Source organism: Abrus precatorius, unplaced genomic scaffold (genome assembly GCF_003935025.1).
Source record: "Abrus precatorius isolate BTA unplaced genomic scaffold, Abrus_2018 Scaffold10, whole genome shotgun sequence".
Classification (NCBI taxonomy): domain Eukaryota; kingdom Viridiplantae; phylum Streptophyta; class Magnoliopsida; order Fabales; family Fabaceae; genus Abrus; species Abrus precatorius.
In genome coordinates, this window is record NW_020874292.1 from 30634773 (window position 1) to 30654290 (window position 19518).

Here is a 19518-nt window from a genome sequence, read left to right on the forward strand (position 1 = left end):
TTAAGTTTCGGGGTCAATAGGGACGGACCCAAAAATATTATGGAGGGCAACAAACATTAAATTTATAACATTAAAATATAATATACTACTAATAAAATTATGCATATATATCATAATTGTTTTCTATGAATTTTTATATTTTGAAAATATTGAAATATTTTTTCATTTTTTATTATTATAAAAAACTTCTCTCTATATATAAGCAACTAAATAAGTATTGAATCATTCATTTCTCATATGATTTTGCATTCAATTCTTGATGATATTCAGAACAATATTAAAAAAAAAATTCAACTGTCGATTATGTAGAGATGAAAGATTTTTGGAATTCTTATACGTAAAATTCAAGGTACAGTGAAGAATATTTTAAAACATAAGCTTGGAAACTACATATAAGTCACATTTTGTTTCTGAATCGAGATAAACCAACTTGGCTGGTCTCGTTTTCCCCTATTTTATTCATGTTATTTCTGTTTCATCTGTATATTGAATTTTAATTTGGATCAATTAGTACTTAATTTAAGAATCAATAAATTGTAATTTTTATTAAAAGTCACTTTGAAATGCGCTGAAAATTATGAAAATAGGTTTATTATTATATTATTTTTTAATAAAAATTCTATTGTGAATTTTTTGATAGAACTAATTAATATTTTTTTAAATTTTATACCAACACAATGTCTTGTGCATATGGATGATCAACTTGAAAAGACACAATGCTCATACGTTTTTCAAGGAAATAGCACAAGCGTCACTAGGCAGAAAAAAGTGAGACGACAATAGATTTGGACAAATTTATTAATATTTTAAAATTTTCTATTATTAAATTCAATGAACCAATTGAGTCTCGATCCCTCTTACTTCTCAGTGATGATAGAATTTGACATATGATTTGTTCTTCTATTTTGCATCCCCTTTAAGAAAGAAAGAAGATTATGAAAGGGAAGGAAGTATTATAGACAAAATAATAACTTACAATGAACATGGGTGTCTAGAACTGATTTTAACTTTGTGAACATGTTTTGTTACCCAGCCTCTCTTAAGGACTAGTGGTGGTTTGCGTGCACACCATTAAATTGTGTCCTAGCAGTATCCAATCGAATTGTTCAGCTGTTTTAGTCGTGTACTGCTTATTTTGCTTCTGACTGCTATTCAACGTTACTTCTGATCCTATCTTTGTGCTTGTTTGGCTAAACACTTGTAATCAATTCCTCCCCTCATGTGTCATGACACACGCTTTAATATAAGTTTGAACAAACTTCTCAATTCTATTCAACGAATCAAAATCCATTCCTCATAACTCTTAATTGGTGTTGTTTACTAATCAATAAACAGTATTAAGAGCACCTACTGAATAGTATCTAATTTTTTTCCTTTTCTGTTTTGTGGATTTTAAAAACCTGCTCTATAAACCCTGCACTTCATTCGCTTGCCATCAGGATCCACCAGTAGTAAGCTCTTGGATAGAAACTTCGAAGGTGTCCTTAGTGACAAGAAATTCAAGGAAGAAGTGCATCAAGGTGCAGTGGATAAATATAATTTGAGAGCTAAGAACACACTCTCATTTGTTGAAATTTCCGAAAAACTATAAAAATACAAGTAAGAATGTTAAATTAGAAGTGAGACTTAATTATGCGATTATTATTATTATTATTATTATTATTAAAGAATGTTAAAAATGTATTCTTAGCAGAGGGTTTCTAATGCTTTGCTTCTAATAACGTAATTATCCTTCCATTTCTCACTTGTGTTTTATAAGTATGCTTTCCTCTTTCCTTTCTTAAATATTTATTACCGTTTAATTGCTTTTGAATTAATAAAAAAATGTTTATTTAAATGTTTCTTTTGCATTACTGATATTTTGGGGTGCAGCCTTTAATCGTTAACGGACTTCTCTTAAACGAAGCCAGAGAACTAGTAACAGTATGTATGACATTGAGAAATATTTCTCTGTCGTTCTAGTAAGACAGTCAAAAGATTAGGAACAACATGCAAGCTCATTAACGTTACTTCAAATAATATCACATATTCATTTTGTTAGCCCCTAAATTTTAAAATAGCCAATGCACTTTGGCGCTTGGAGGTTCTACTCTAAGCAGCCCCATATAGCTCATACAAAAAGCACAATGATAGTGCAATCATAGCTTGTTTGGAATCACTTAGTTTCTTAAAATTTTCTCAGAAAGTTAGAAAAAAATTAGCCATTATTTTGTCAAAATAAATTGAACAAAACTTGCACTTAATCCTCTAGAGACGCCGAAATATGTCAATCACATTGCTCCAATTAATGTGAAAATCGTTAATCTAGCATTGTGATGGGACAGATGCAAATTTACTTGTGAGCATGCTTCTTTGTGATTTGACATAAAAAACGGGGTCAGCATACTTAGCTCCCCTCTTGTCATTGTGCACTATATCTTGTGTTTGCAAGAACCAACGTGTCTCAAAATTCTTGTAAACATGGCCCTTTGGATGAGGGTAGCCTTGGTACAAGTATTTCAATGGATTGAAAACCGGGATTTCTTTCTCAATTTTGTGCTGGCACCTGCTTCCATGTGCAAAGTCAGCTGGATTGTAGAGGGGAGATTCTTTCTTTGACATTGAATTTGCCCGCAGACAGTTCTCTATCACCTTAGCCTCCTCTTTCAATCTTTCTCTCGTGTCCCTAATATTTCTCCAAACTTTATAAGATCTTGACTTGCTAGTACTATTCCATGTCTTGAAACTAGAACCATTGAAATTGCCTGGGACATTGCTTGATGTATACGGGATTCTATTGCACTCAAAGCAGAAATTCTTATATCTCTCCAAGTCAAAAGTCTTTCTTCTTGCCGTATCAGACAGACATGTATATGCCTACAAAATCAACAAAAACAAACAAAAATGAAGGCAAGAGTTTTGATTTTAATCCACTTTGATCAGAAAAAAATAATTTTTGAACAACTCTTAAAAATAACTTGCTTGCAGTTCTCTCTTCTATTTTTTTAGTGTATTTTTTTAGGATAGAAATAGAAATAGAAATAGCTATATAAATTAGGTGTGTGCTGTAATATTTTAAAATTTTTTTTATAGGTACCATACTAAAAAACATTGTACTAATTAATTAAAAAAATATGTGATAAGTTATAATTAAGAAGTATATATTATTATATATAATTTATTATTAAATAAAATTATTACTTAAATCTTTCTTGTACTGTATTCTAAAAGTTTTAAGTGTACTACAAAATTTATCTATAAATTATCATACACGTAAGATATTAATTTTTATTTGTTAAATTTTTTTTTACAATTTGTTACTCGTTGCTAAAAGTTTTTCCAATAAAAGAAATATATCTACATTTTTTAATATATACAAAAAAGACATATAATAAGAAATTAATAAATATGAAAAATTTTATTAAAAATTATAGAATATTTAATAATATCATCATATTGAATTGCGTTGAATTTGAAACTTTTAATAAAAATATACAATTTTTAATATCACAAACTAACCTCAGAGACAAGCTTGAATGCAATTTCAGCCTTTGGGTGTTTATTTTTGTCCGGATGAAGTTGCAAGGCTGCAGCAAAATGACAGTCCTTGTTATTGTTCAGGAGAAAGAGACAATGCGTAATGTACAAAACCATGAAATGAGTTAAGCCTACCAAGTTTATGGTATTGCTTGCGAATGCTATTTACCTCTACATTTTCTTCCACCTATGAGAAACCAATATGAAGAGATTTACATCATATAATAACAACATAGAAAATAGGTACCAAGTTTGCATCAATAAGAAAGGATCAAATACTTACTCCAAGAATGCAATACCAATCAATGAAAGAAGCCTTGGCAGGGTTTGAGATAAGTCTATGAACACATATAACTGAACGGCTGGAAATGGAGCAAATCTCCAATACCAACCGGGTTTTGTGATCTGATTCTTGTCCCATTCCCTCCATCTGAAGTGACAAAACGTGTAAAGGAAAGGGTTTACAAATAGTGAAAGGTGGTGTTTGCTTTTCTTGGGTTTTAGAAGGCAGGAATAACTAAAAACGGGTTGAGCAGTTTAGAATAAAGAGCAAGCATTGTGGAGTAGATTTTTTTTGAAGTGGGTCAGTTTGTAGGAACAAACAAGTACAGAGTTTGGAGAGGTTAACGTTAATCTCTCCATATGGCACCACTTGAGAAGGGGTCATTTGGCCTTAACGTGTTTTCTTTTCCTTGTTTAATCTAATAAGATATAAAAATAGTTTTTTTTTTCTTGTTTTCATTATCTATTGGACTCCCTATATTTGTTGCAAGTTGCAACCAATCAAATACCATGCCGCTTGAAATAGCAACTCTCAATCAAATGAAATAATTAATTGTAATTTGGTTAATAGATTTACTAATTCTTGGTGAAAACTTTAAATAATATGAAAACAGCTACATCTAGATTACTAAAAATATGACATACGACACAACACAGTTAGATGAGATCTCAACCGTTAAACTATTACCAGCAGAGTATTTTATCAATTCTCGTTTCTTGTAAGTAATAAAATTGACTTGGACTCTTCAAAGATTCTTTTAGGTTTTGGTTATTTATCAATTCTTTATATCAGGCTATAGTGAAAAATGGATGCCCACAAACTACTGATTTGATCCCCTCCATTTTCGGGTATAGGAAACCCCTAATGTCCCTTCATTGATGCAGATGAAATATGACATTTACAAGCGTATGATTCCCTGTTGAATCCTAGGCATGCAATACTATGGGATGGTTGAAAATTTCAGACTAATTAATATTATTTCTACTTATATGATGTAATAGAGAAAGTTAATAAAAATATTGTGAAAATTGTCTCTTTGGCTTTCATCTCGCACCCTTCTGTTCAAAATTGCGAATCATTTTTTCTTCTTCCTCTCTTGGAATTCATCATCATGTGTTAGTTGTTGGGTGTTAGGTGCAATTTAACAACTAGCATTGCAATGACTTCATTAGGAAATTTAGTTTGTCATGGTTCAAGACGATTTTGGTGCTGAAGTCCCAATAGCTTCATTCGAACCCTTTCCAATTTCCCAAGTTCGGACAAAAGGCTTTCACTGTCAGCAGTATATTGTGGGAGCACACTACTATTTCAGGACAGAGATTTTTAGGAATCATTCTACTTACTGTTCAAGGCTTCAAGCAGTTCATGAAAATGATCTTATCACACCATTTTTCAATCTTACACTAATTTATACAGATGAACTTTGTGGAATTTAGGGGTATTCAAGACTTAACAAATCCTTACTTGATTAATTTTTACAGGTTCAGGTTTTTAAATTTGAACCCGATATATTTTTAAGAACGGATTAAGATTATAATTTGGGTTGTCCTAACTCAGTTTTGGTATATTTTTTCTTTTAAAATTTTAATTTTTTAACAATTATTTTTGGTAATATCACTTCAATACTTAATAGATAATATTTTTGCATATCATGATATAATATTTAAATTGATATTATTAATTTTAAAATATATATTGTAAAATATATTTGAATTTTAAGTTTATACTTCATTAATTTTATGATTTAGTTATATATAATATTAAGATTGATATTTTTTTATAAGTCGATTTAAAATGGTCTTATTTGAATATTATCGAAAAAATGACCTTATAAAAATTTCAAATTGAATAGGGGAAAAAATAAACTTATCACCGATACACCCCCATTGCAAATAATGAATGTAGATATTAATTGATTATTAATGTTTAATTAATTATTCACATTTTATTTATTTGTATAAAATATAAGACAAAACTTAGGTACAATATATCAGCACCATTGATGGTATTTTTTTTTTTAATTAGAATTGAATTTTCACCTTAATAATATGCACAGAGAAGATTAGCATGAAAGGTTAACATATTGGTATTAAAAATTAGTGCATATTGAAATAAAACTTCAATTTTAATTAAAGAACAACATCAACAAGAGTTATAATATTACACTCGAGTTATAGGAGGAGCTTATAATATTTTCTTTATAAGTAGTACATATTTGAATCAAATAATTAGCAAGTGCTATTTTATAATGCATTGGTAACTGAAGCTTTGTTTTGGACTGAGAAGAGCAATAGCATAGCATCCAAGATAGGCTGTGTTATGCATGGGACAAATGCCAGGAATGGTAGGAAGTGCAAATAGTCAAATTTGTTGGAAAACGATGGAATTCAAAAGCCAATGCAAACTTTGACCAAAATTAAAAAAAAAAAGCCAATCCAAACAGTAGGGGTATGGGTTGGAATACCAAAGTCTATGCAACTGTGCAAGTCATTTGCTAATATGAGATATCCCCATTCATGTCATCCCCAGAGAAAAAGATAACTCATCGTTATCAAACCTATGCAAACAACTTAGAAACTGAAGGGAAAATTAAACTAGTGCAAAGTGGAAAAGTTTGACCTATACTTTGAATGCATTAAGCATGGGTCATTTCTATGTATTTTTTACAAAATGAGATATCGGTATCCAAAGTGAATTTAATAATTTATTACTTGTCAATTGGATTTATATTCTTTGTACATTTACAATGAAATCAACAACTAACAAATATTGCTAAACTCACTTTGATTTGTGTGTGTCCCGAGTTGAAGACATGAATATATATCTAAGATTTAAAACTACTTTTCCATTCTGTAGATCATTAATAAACATTATTGTCTGCATTAAAATTAGTTTGTTTTAAAAAATTCAAATTTTATATTTTCTTAAAAATGTAAAAATAAATTATTTCTCCTATTATGCTTTCAAAAACACGATAATTTTAATAAACTTATTTTCTGCCTCATTTTGAAAGAAGACAACATTTCTCACTCTTTCATCTAAAACAGTAAAATAGAAGTACTTTAGTTAGTTTTAAGTCAATTTGTATAATTTTTATACATTTTATCAAATAATGTGCTGAGGTGATTTTTTTTAACATTTTAAATAGACGATACTATAATACCTATATAAGAAAGAAAAGTCTTTTAATATTAAATAAATGTATATAATCTAACATTTTTTATATAATTAGCAAATTATATGCACTTCTAAAAATGAAAATCAGTTTAGCAGATAGATTTTCTACTATGACGGCGATGACTTATTAGAACAATTTTTCATGATGTGGGATTTGTTATTCCAATTTCAACATTACGGAGAATATCATTGGCTTTATTAGGTCATTATACAAGACAAAAAAAAATGGTCATCTATAGCCGATAAAAGTTTATTCAATTGGTAAAAATAAAAATTGTATACTATAATGACACAGAATTTTATTATTTATTTTTTTATAAAAATGACAGTCAATTTTGAAAACTTCAATAACAATTTTACCTTGATGTGCAGTCTAAACAATCATTCTGTTAAACCACTACTCCGGGCCAAAGCCATTATTAAGTCCAAATGACAAGAAGATCATACACATACAAATTCAGAAACTTGACCAAAAAAAAAAAGACAAACTCGGACAAAAATTCAGTAACCATTTTCAGAATCAGAACTCTAGTACAAAATCCACAATCTACAAGCAATGCAAATTATGAGAACAACAAACGAAACATTGGCAAAAAAAAAACACACAAAGAAACAATTGTTCAAGTCCAGTTCATTTTTTGTTACAAACTGCCACTCTATATAGCCCAAAATCTCCAATCAAATCAGTTCAGCATTGCATTGTGCCAGGCTACGAGTGTCTAAATTACAAATATAAACTTGACCCCAAAAAAAATTTAAAATTACAAATATATAGAAAAAAAGTTGTTGTAATATGCGTCAAAGTTTTCTTTAGGAACACCATTATTATTAATTATTAAAAAAAATTTCAAAATTTATTAAATTTGAAAATAATATATAGGATATCTTTAATTTTGTATTTTAAAAATTAATTTAAATTTAATAATATGAAAATTTTACTAGTTAAAATTAATTATTCTACTTAATACAGCGAAGTAAAACAACAAATCAATGACAGCATATTAAAAGGTATAAAGTAAATCGAGAGGCATGAATCAATATTGCAGTTCTAACCACAGAAATACAAAGAAGAAAATGACAATCAACACATACACTGCTATTTAGGCTGTAGCAATGGATGGAGTTGAAGCCACCAAGAGGCAGCGTGGAGTTACTCGCTCAAATGTTGGAATCAAAAGCATTCATATTGTCTTTTATCTTGCCATATATATGACTCACAAGTGTGGCCATGCATTTGATACAAGACATAATTTTCGTGTACAATTAGCAAGCATATATACACCGCATCCTTTGCTCCTAAATTTTCCATCTTCGTGTTCCTTTGCCTGCCCCTCCTCTTTTCCTCCACATGGGGTAAAACTACAATTAATTATTCATTTGATTCATCTATTTCATTCATGGGTATCCAATGCTAACCCCACATGACTTTCTTTTCATGGTCTTATGCAGAGGTGAAATTTGCAGAAGCAAATCTTTGTGCAAGGCCTAGCAAAACATGGTTTGGGCCTTGTTTCAACCCGGATGGCTGTAAAAATCAATGCATCAAACAGGAAAAAGTAGCTTCTGGGAGCAATATATTCTAGTTTCTTTCTGTCTCCCATTGTACCTTTGTTGTAAACACTACCAGAGATATAAATCCCACTATGTGTTTGTCTTTCAATAATAAAACTTGTAATAACAGTTTATTAATTACAGTTCTGAAAGAGAATTACTGAATTACTACTACCAAATTAGTCAACACCAACAGTAAGTCAAAAGCTTCTTTAGGGACACCATTTAAATATAAAAAAAAAAACATTGTAAAACCAAATTGAAACATTAACTGAATTGAAATGCGCCATTGAAACCGGATTTTATTATCAGTTTTTGGAACCAAACATGTTTCGGTAAACTCAAACCAGATGTTTACCTCATATTAGTAGTTGATAATGACTCAAACTTAGCCATTGCGTCTTGGATTGACAATAAATGAAGCAGAGACCTTGATATTCTATAGGCTCAAAACTTCAAATGCCCATGGAAGGAGCTCTGCTATCCTCATGTCGAGCTTTGCTTTCACATTAGAAATCTTACAGACAAAACTGAATATTTATTCAGTCACTCAGATTAATCCAGCGTTTGACAATGATTTCAGATGGCTATCAAATATTCAAATCTACTTTTTGGCTGAAACTGAATCATAAACAAAATGTAAAAGGATATTTGATTTTCACCTTGCTCCCGAAGATTATTTTATCTGGCAAAACCGTTAGAAATTTGAGCAACTTGTCAATCCCATAATTCCTGATAACATGTTAGATGAATACACACATTGCCTTAAAAAGGCGTATAAACAAACAGACAAGGAAGGTGAATCAATATTGCTTCTAAAATGTAAAAACAGCCAAATGGAGCACTGAATACTAAAGCGTTAACTGGATATCAAATTATTGACCACAGAAATACGATAACAAGAAGCAAAGGAACACTCTTTTCTGCATTGAAGTTTGAACAAGAGAACTACCTCAATCAGCTCAAACAAAATAATAAGATTGAGCAACCTGGATTTTCAACTCACTAGTTAATTACTTTAGTAATGCCACATACCATCATCACCATGATACCTTGAAAGGTTCCAATCCAAGTGAGACACATAAAAATAACAAGATTGATCCTCAAAATTTGGACTAGTCAGTCATTTAAGCCTCCGATAACAACCAATGCTACCATCCTCCCCATTATCTTGATTCTTAAAGACCCATTTTTTCTTGATATAGCTTTAACAGGTGAGATGTTTCATTCTCTTCAAAACACTACACAAACTTCTGCAGGAACATCTTCTCCGAAATTATGAACGGTGTAAATAAGCTAGCATCCTTATCTATCAAACCTTTTGCAAGTAGATACCGGACAATCAAAGCCCTAGGAATGATCCTTTTCTGCAAACTAAACCCAAAAAAATTAGTTCCTTTCACAAGTGCCAGAGCATCCCAACCCAACTCGCCCACCCAAAAACCCATCATAGCATTGATTTTATCACATGATGCTAACATACAATTAGGCTGCCTCCTAAATGCTTCAAGAACAGTTTCATCAGACCAACCCCAACTCTTAAAAACATCAACTTTCTCATCCCAATGCGAATTTCTGACAGTATGTTTGGCCAGCAACGCTGTACTAAAACTTGATTTTGAAGGGTCAAAACCCAACCCCTTCACTTCCTCAACCTCTTTAAGCAACTGAATTGAGGAGAATATACTAGGCCATTTACGAAGCAACATTACAATGTTCGAATCAGAAACTCCACAATCTATCAACAATTTAACATTAGGCCTCATGTGACTACTACAGAAGGAAAAGTGTGTTGCGAATTATACAAGCCAAGGTGTCCTCATCCGATTTCAGGAATCTATGTAGCAATTCGTATGTGGGAACAATGTGATTGTTAAGCTTAGAGATGAATCTTGGGGTTTTGGTCACTATGAACACAATGTCAGAGGCAGAACCACCTTTGGAGAGTAAAAATTGAAACTTTGGGAGAACCCTTTTGTGGGGATTGCAAGAAAGGAACGATGGCTCCGTTGTGATGATGCGGTGCACGTGGGAAGTTGAGAAACCCCAGTTTGGTGAAAAAGTGAAGAACTGAATCGGGCCTCTGGGAAGTGTTGAAACGAGCTTCCTTGGAAACTTTGAGAGCAGATTCGGGTGAGAAGCCAAGGGTGTTGATGAGGTAGGACTCTGCAAAGGAGTGTGCAAGCGAAGAGGAAGCAGAAGAAGAGGCATTTGTGCGTAAACATAGGTTGATGGATTGGTCATGAAATTGTTGCAGCAAAAATGATGATTGCTTTGAGTTTGAGGTAAATGTTGGTATAGAGTTGGAAGCAAAGCGTTTTGTTGGGGGTAAAAAGAGAGGATTGCAATCGGTAAATGAGTTTAGATTGATACACTTCCATTTTGTCATTCACAAGGTTGAAGAGAATGTTTCGTATTTTGAGGACTAGAAGTCTAGAACGAGGGAAAATGAAGTTTAGGGTTGGAATAAAGATTGTTAGGATTAAAAATGTAACAACTGTAGTTGTATAAATTATAATGGTATAATCCTCACCTGATATTTAGTAATTTTATTATTATCTACTTCTTAATAATATTCTTTTACATATTTTTAAAAAAATATTTAAATTTATAAATAAATAAATAGACTCATTCTATGAATGAGTATTAAGTGTTTGAAAGAACAGTAAAAAAGAAAAGAAAAAAACAAGCGATATGATATAAAAAAAGAACAAATATACAATTATTGATACAAATACCCAGAATGATTGCTAGTTAAACCTGAAGTAATGATAATCTAATTCTACTTAATAACATGTACTTGTTAACTCATTTACTCTTCTTTTTAGTCGCCGAAGAGGGGGACTGGAAGAGAGAAAGTGAAAAATTGTTAGGGACAAGATTTGAACATGTCCATGATGCATATATTTTACTTGCTCTCTCACCACTGCATTATCATTGTAAGGGCATTCACTTAACATCAAAATGTTACTGCAATTACACCTCCCACCGTTTATCACTATTGAAAATCCACAATGGTATAATGATAAAAGAGAGATGCCCAAACTTTGTGGTTTGTTTGGATAATGGAATGAAATATAAAGAATAAAATAAAGATGAAATAAAATGAAATAATATAGTATTTGGATTAGTAAAAATAAGAATAGAATAAATTAGGTGGGTTAAAATATAGACAGGTGAAGACTTTTGCCCATATATTAATTAATAGAAATGCATTATACAACCCATAATATATCTTCTATACATGGGAGTTTGTGTTTTTAGAAATTTAATTTGTCATGTTTACACCTGAACATTTCTTTTTCATGGGTTCCACTAAATTAAAAAAATTTCATTCACCATTTCAGTAACTAAACTCATGAAATTACTTGAAATTCTATAAATTTAGTAATGCTAACTTTAATCCACCATCTTTCAATGGAAAGAAACTCAAGGTTAAAATCCTAAAATCTTGGTAAGATTATATCTTGAATACAAAGGAGAATAAGTTGGAAAAGTTAATTAAGTGTGACTTGAAATTAACTAATATAATAATGAGAGAGATCAAAACTTGTGTTTGGGATTGCTTTGTTTTACAAACGAGACCCCAAATTCATTGGGGATCATGGAGGCTAAGGAGCTTTGGTTTCATATTATGGTGATCGATGCAGAGGAGGGATTGTCAACAGTCAACCATTGCCATCTTATCTGCCTGATGCCAACAGAAAGAGAATCATCATTTTTTTTTGTCACAATAAACATTTCAAGAATATCAAAGTGAAATAAAAGATGTTAACACTCCATCGAAGTATTAGTATAATCTTAAAAATAAAACCTTGAATTTCCAAATACTATCCAAGTTATAATTGATGAGTTTTATAATATTTATTATACATTAAATGGTTGACAAACATCTACTAATTCATCAATCACAATGGTAAGCGGCGTTGAAATTTTCTTGCTTTGACCTCAATTGTTCGCTGAGTGATTGCAGAAGGATTAGGTGGAAGATCTTATTGTGTATGTTAAGATGCTAATATACATATTTAAAACTTTAAATAAGTTGGCTTATCATAATCTCATTATTGTATCATTAGTTTCGTATTCGTCGCATATATTCTGCAATAAATTTATAGGGTCGTAGGTGCTTAGAGCATTTTTAACAATAATACTCTCTCAACTTTTTTAATTTTTTTATTAAAAAATCTTATATGGGACCTATTATGACATTTTTTTTGGACTACTTTCACCTATAATATAATTATAAAAAAAATAGTTGATAAATTTTACAAATGATGTCACATTTTTATCTCGTAAATGTTTTCTATTTCAACTTAAAATTATTATAATTATTTTATATATACAGCAAACTTAAACGAGAGCTGTTTTTAGAGACCCACGACACACCACTTGCAAAGTAAAAGTGATGGACCAGAGCCAGACGTTGAGTTGCTTTCACGTTTCTGCTTCCATACATTGTAATAAGCAAATGTTTAGGTACGTTGCTTAGTGAGATAAGTAAATTGAGGAATGCCAGTTAGATATATAATATTGTGTTCCAGATTAAATTGGTCATTTGGGTTTATTTAAATCCTAAAAGAATTTACATATATAATTTAGTCTTTGAATTTATCGATTTCATGACCAATTAATTATTTCCATTACCAAATTTATCATAAAATAGATAAATTCAAGAACAAGTTATACACATACAAACTTTTAAATACTAAATCAGTACAAGCTATCACTTTTAAGAGTGAAAGTATCCATTGTATAAAAAATAATAATTCGTAAATATTAGTGGATGAATAATTTACGGACAAACACATCAACATAGCACTGATCTTTACGTGGGAGTATTGCAACCACGTAATGAGACACTCCCACCTTTTATTTGTAAAAGTTACAATAATAACCACATGCTATTATGAAGAGAAAATACTATATAATAAATAAAATACAAAAACTAGCGATAGATGTAATATTTAATTTGCAAGAAAATAGTATATAATACATAAACTATGCACGGGTCAATGTTGGGTTGGATCCACCCACCAACCAATCCTACCGCACCGCTTCACTCAAACCCCTCCTTGTCCTTATCTTCCACTTTCTCACTTTCTTTTTCTATATTTTAAACATTATTAAGTTAATAAAATATCCTCCCATTTACTTCTCTTTCAATTAATTAACATATTTTACTACCAAACACTTGTATCAGCCAGCAGGAACTCGAAAATAATAGTTAGTTATCCATAATAATCTTATCTAATTTGAATATAATGCTTATAATTTAGAAAAAGATTAAATTGATTTTGTAATGAGTGAGAATACTTTTTTTTTTTTAATTTTGCCTAGTTGAATTTGTAATGAATTTAAAACATAACGATTTTTAATGTGTATATAGATTTATTGGTGCGTTACATGTAGATATATGTTTTAAAATAAAAACATTTTATATCTATTTTTAGGTGCCTAACAAAAATTGTATCGTAAAAAAATAGAGTAGCAGGATAACCTATCTTGTTTTGGTAAGTTAATGATTCTCCAAAGCTAATTTGGTAGTCAACATAACTGGTTTAATGGAACGTGAATGCTTATTAATATGTTTTAAAACTCGTAAAAGTTTTTAAAAAATGTTTACTCTTTTATTTTTTTTAAAATTATTTTATTATTTTATTAAAATTAAAATTTAAAAAAATTAAATATTATTCCGAACATAAACTAATATTTGCATATTAATTTTAAAAATTATTTTTTAATTAGCATTAATTATTTATTAACAAGGTTTGACTAGAATGGAAACTAATTAAGCAAATTTAACATGGTTTTTGTTAGAATAATTTTTCTTTCTATAAATTCGTCTAATTATTAAATAAAAATTAGTTTATTTTATATTTTAAGATAATAAATACATAATTTTATTAAGTACTTATTTTATAAACTAGTAAACAATTGTTAAAAGATAATTAAGAAAATAAAATAAACCTATTTTTGTTATTCCTTTGTGTCTCTAACGTCGTGTTCACTCTCTCAGTCATCATAATGCCTCGCCCTACCCAATATACCCCGGAATTATCCCGAAATTCCAAAATAAGAAAGGGCCTTTTAGTCATTAAACATAATAGTAACTCAGCATCTTGTTCAGATGATGTGTTCCCAAGTAAACAAACCTTCCCCATAAGGAGAAAGAAAAACCATCTTCTCTGTACTTCGGTTTCTCTGTTACGTTTCTCACATTTCACAACTCAAAACCCCAAATTTTCATCTTTTTCTAAACCCCATTTGTTCCCCCAAAGTAATTCGTTTCTGTTTCGTTCATTTCTTGCGGTTCTTCGATTCTTGATACGGTTGTTTCGGCGCGTGGCCGATCTCCGACAACGCATGGCGGCGGGGACAATGGCGACGGCGGCCGGAGCGGCGGTGATGCTCTACTACGTGCTAAGTCGGAGGCTGGCGAGAAAGGCGGAGGACGACGGCGAGGACCACGCCGGCGGCGACGTGTCGAAATCGAGTAGATCGCTTCGCCGGAGAAGATTTTCCCGGCGGCCGGCTCAGGCGCCGGCGACGCTGCTGGAATCGATCGTGACGTTGTCAGAGACGTTGAGGTTTACGTATTCCGAGACCTTCGGAAAATGGCCCATCGGCGATTTGGCCTTTGGTATCAACTACTTTATGCGGAAGCAGGTGAATTTCTCTAGTTGTAGTCAATTTCATTGTTTTTCCTTTTCTGGGGTTGTGGAAAGGTTCGAGCTTTCTGTAGATTGTTTATGAAATTTGAGTGTTTTTGTAATGGGTGTGTGATGGTTGCAGGGTAATTTGCGAGTTGCGAGTGTGTATGCGGGTAGTGATTGTGTACAGCTGAAAGGGGATGAAATAATTGTGGAGCTTTATGAACTGTTGAGGCTTTTGACACTGTGTATGCTTTTCTCCAAGAAGCCGTTTCCTGTTTTTTTAGATTCTGCTGGATTTTCCCTTGATGATGTGCTCATTCAGAAGCCTAAAGCTGGGGTATGCTTTGTCTTTATCCGCTCTCTGTCTCTATGTTTTTTTTTTATGTTTATTTTATATTTTGGGGGTGATTAGTGGAAAGGAGTAGGACAAATCACACACACGCTTGCTGAGCCTTTGACTCAGTCTCAGCCATCTTGATGGGTTTAGAGATAGTGGCCTAATTCTCATCACCATTTAGAAGGAAATGCCAACGAATTGAATCCGAAGGTCATTGCTTTGATCCTGTCTGTATAAATATTTTATATGCTGAAATAAAACCATATTCTTTACCACAAAAAGAATGAGTTTTTGTTAGGTCTATTAAATTGGTATTTATATCCTTGCGTGAGACACGAAGTGCTCTTACTTTCACTGTTCATCCTCGTTCTCAGATTTGGTTATATGTGCTGACACTGGTGAAGACCCCTTGTGAAATATGGAGAGATAATATATACACAATTTCTGTCATGAATTTGTACAAATTCAAAAGGGTTTATATTGGTTAATGAATTAGTTAAAAAATAAATAAAAATCAATCACTTGGTTCATGCGTTGGTTTTCGCATGAATGGGACATACAAAATGCATATTAACGAATTTATATCCACAAGAGGTTAAAGTGAGTATATAAAATAAGGCTACTGTGTTCTCTTTTTACTCTGTCAATGTTTTATCTTACCCTATAGCAAATAGCTTTACGGCAACTACCTTTTTTTTTCCGCATCTGCTACCCTGCCCTCTGAACTGTCAGTATTGAGTCTAGCCTGGAATGTTGGTTGAGCATGGACTAATCTGTTCAAGCAGTCAGAGACTTAACTATTACTGTCATGCATCCACAAGGGGGATTTATATTATAGAAAAACTGAGATGTTATAAATTCCCTATCAGATTATAAATTGGGTTGCTCATTTTATTTTATCACTATTTGACGATTCTATGACTTGTTAAAAAATGCTCTCAAAGGAAGGAATGGGAAAAATAGAAACGTGAGGTCAATATGATTGTCTACATTAGTATAGGATGGTGGTTAATGGTACCATTATATACATATCATTAATATTACTGCCTTGTACATGCTGAGTGTTGACTTGTATTTTAATACTGAAATTATCGTGGCACTATCTCCATATGTTAGTCATTAAATTTTATTGAATGTTTTGTTTGTCATGGAATGGTATGCATCTGTTTTCATCATTTTTCATCAATTTGACTCTATGGCATGATATATATATATTTTCAGCTTCTGAAGCCCGCATTCACAATTATACGTGATACGCAGTCAAAATGTTTACTTTTATTAATCCGGGGTACACATAGCATAAAAGACACCCTGACAGCTGCAACTGGAGCTGTTGTCCCTTTCCACCATTCAGTTTTAAATGATGGTGGGATAAGCAACTTAGTTTTAGGATATGCACACTGTGGCATGGTTGCTGCTGCTCGTTGGATTGCAAAGCTCTGCACTCCTACCCTTCTTAAGGCTCTTGGTGAATGTCCAGACTTCAAAGTCAAGGTATTTTTCTAATATTTTATTTGGAAAACTATATATCATTACATCAGTGTATACTAAACTGATAACTCACCCAGTAAAGGATATATTCTAGTATCAGTTTTTTTTATTTTCCTTTCTTTGTTTGTTATGTTATGCCTTATTACCCAAGATTTTTATTTTTTTTTTGGTTTCAAAATATCATTTCATTTTGTATTCTATCTTGTGGCCATTATACACATGCCTGTATGTTTATGTAAAAGTTATCCTTTTTTTATCTTTCTATAGATTGTTGGGCACTCACTCGGTGGTGGTACTGCTGCACTGTTAACATACATTCTTAGAGAGCAGAAAGAGTTGTCTTCAAGCACATGTGTCACATTTGCCCCAGGCATGTATTTATACTGCTTTACATATGAATTTTTTGAATTGAACAATTAGATTATTCATTAGTTTTTCGTTTTTTATAACTCCATCTCATTATCTAGATTGTTTGTGCATGCAAGTTCACTAAATTTTCTGGTGGCATGTAAGATTTCCAATTACTTCTGCACATTATTATTGTCAAGCATGAGATGCAGTGTATCCATGTAGCTTTTATTTTTCTTATTATTTGTTTGATGCAGAAGTATTGATTTTCTATTACGGTTTTAACACTTAATAGCAAGCATGTCTATTTTTGCGTCATAATTGTAAAATTTAAGTAGTGTCTAGTTACTTTTCTGAATAAACACTAAAGGGGAGATGAGTGAAGAATGTGTCTAGTATGATTGTTGTCCATGATTCTGTTTGCTTATTTTTTTTACTGGATTTGCTTTATGACATTGAATTTTCTCGAATATGGGAACCTTTCCAGTCTTATTATATTACTGTTGCTAATTCCTTGTATCATAATTGTCTCTTTTGCAGCTGCCTGTATGACATGGGAGTTAGCAGAATCGGGCAAGCTCTTTATAACTACCATCATAAATGGTTCTGACTTGGTGCCAACATTCTCAACTTCATCTATTGATGATCTCCGTTCTGAGGTGCTGTAGCTACGACTTGAGATGAACATTAATGTTTATTACTTAATTTGTGGAGGGTTTTGCCCCTTTTGTTCAAATAGTTTTTATCTTAAATGCCTTTTTTCTTTGTTAATCAAACTAACAATTTAACAAAAAGTATATAAAAGTTAATTAGCAGTGGTAATAGATTGCATTGGAGTTGCAATAGACACTCCCCTTAATTTGTGATGTAATCGTTCTCTGCTTCTTACTCAAGTTGGTTTTCATCAGGTCACCGCATCCTCATGGTTGAATGATTTGCGGGATCAAGTAGAACATACAAAAGTCCTGAATGTTGTCTACCGCTCTGCAACTGCACTTGGATCTCGCTTACCATCTATATCTAGCGCAAAAGCTAGGGTAGCCGGTGCTGGTGCTATTCTGTGGCCTGTAACCAGTGGCACTCAGGTAGCTTCAACTTCAACCTCTCTGATCTCCAATTGACAATATGGATGCTCTTTGGGATTTAGTTTTCAATTAGGAACTCATTAAAAATTGGGAAAATTTGTAGCTATCTTTTATCCATTCATCTTGACAGTGACTAGAATTTTGTTTTCTTCAGGGATTTCCCATATATATATATAATGCATCATTTATCTGATGGAGTTCCTGTTTTATACTTGCAGGTTGTGATGAGACGCGCACAAAGTGTTGCTGAAGCTGTTGTTAGAACTCGATCATCATTGTCATCATGGTCTTGCATGAGTGCACGGCGCCGAAACGTGAGTCCATCGTTAAACTCTAAAACAGAGGACTTAACTGAAGTCTCTTTAATATCTGACAGAAGCCCTGAATCTCTATTGACCGAAGGGGTTGTAAGAGAGCCTATGCTTAAGGATGAAAGTATATGCTCAAGTGGAGGATCTGGGCATGATGACACAGATGAGGAGGAACAACTGGTTCCTGCTAATCAAGACATTACAGCATCCACTGTAGGTGACATCACAGAAGGGCAGTTATGGTATGAACTGGAGAAGGAGCTTCAGAAACAAGATGATAGCATGAATATTCATGCTCAAGAAGAGGCTGCAGCAGCAAAAGAGATCACTGAAGAAGAGAATCAACTTGTTGATGCTGCAGAATGTAGCAATTCAATCACAACATCAGACAACATGGACAACCATCGATTTTATCCCCCTGGAAGGATTATGCATATTGTCTCTATTCCTTCTTCATCTGATGAGTCAAGTTCAAATTCAAATTCTGATGACCCAGTAGAAGAACATGTCTGCTTATATGAAACACCTAGAGAGCTGTACAGCAAGCTGAGACTTTCAAGAACGATGATAAATGATCATTACATGCCAATGTATAAGAAGATGATGGAACTTTTAATCCGAGAACTAGAGATGGATAGCAGCTGTAATATTTTAAAGTGACAAAAAAACAAAATAGAAATTGGAAAATTATTAGTGAATACAGATTTCAGTTATTTATTCTTTTTATCCCTCTGCCCCTTTCCAGGAGAACATCTTGGTTATACTG

The 19518-nt window shown here is 32.1% G+C and overlaps 3 protein-coding genes across 3 annotated transcripts; 1 reads left to right on the plus strand and 2 right to left on the minus strand.

Moving 5' to 3' along the window:
- Positions 1-2304: 2304 nt before the first annotated feature.
- On the minus strand, positions 2305-3937 carry LOC113852254 (chaperone protein DnaJ-like). The gene is made up of 4 exons (XM_027482492.1): positions 3800-3937; positions 3652-3703; positions 3499-3566; positions 2305-2856 (listed from the first exon to the last, which is right to left on the minus strand). The coding sequence occupies exons 1-4, from the start codon at positions 3935-3937 to the stop codon at positions 2305-2307; spliced, it is 810 nt and encodes a 269-aa protein (XP_027338293.1).
- Positions 3938-9768: 5831 nt separating this feature from the next.
- Positions 9769-10293, minus strand: LOC113852255. Its single transcript, XM_027482493.1, has one exon. The coding sequence runs from the start codon at positions 10291-10293 to the stop codon at positions 9769-9771; it is 525 nt and encodes a 174-aa protein (XP_027338294.1).
- Positions 10294-14669: 4376 nt separating this feature from the next.
- Positions 14670-19475, plus strand: LOC113874799. The gene is made up of 7 exons (XM_027513016.1): positions 14670-15193; positions 15320-15517; positions 16739-17011; positions 17276-17378; positions 17897-18015; positions 18265-18441; positions 18660-19475. The coding sequence occupies exons 1-7, from the start codon at positions 14891-14893 to the stop codon at positions 19410-19412; spliced, it is 1926 nt and encodes a 641-aa protein (XP_027368817.1). The 5' UTR covers positions 14670-14890; the 3' UTR covers positions 19413-19475.
- Positions 19476-19518: the final 43 nt, after the last annotated feature.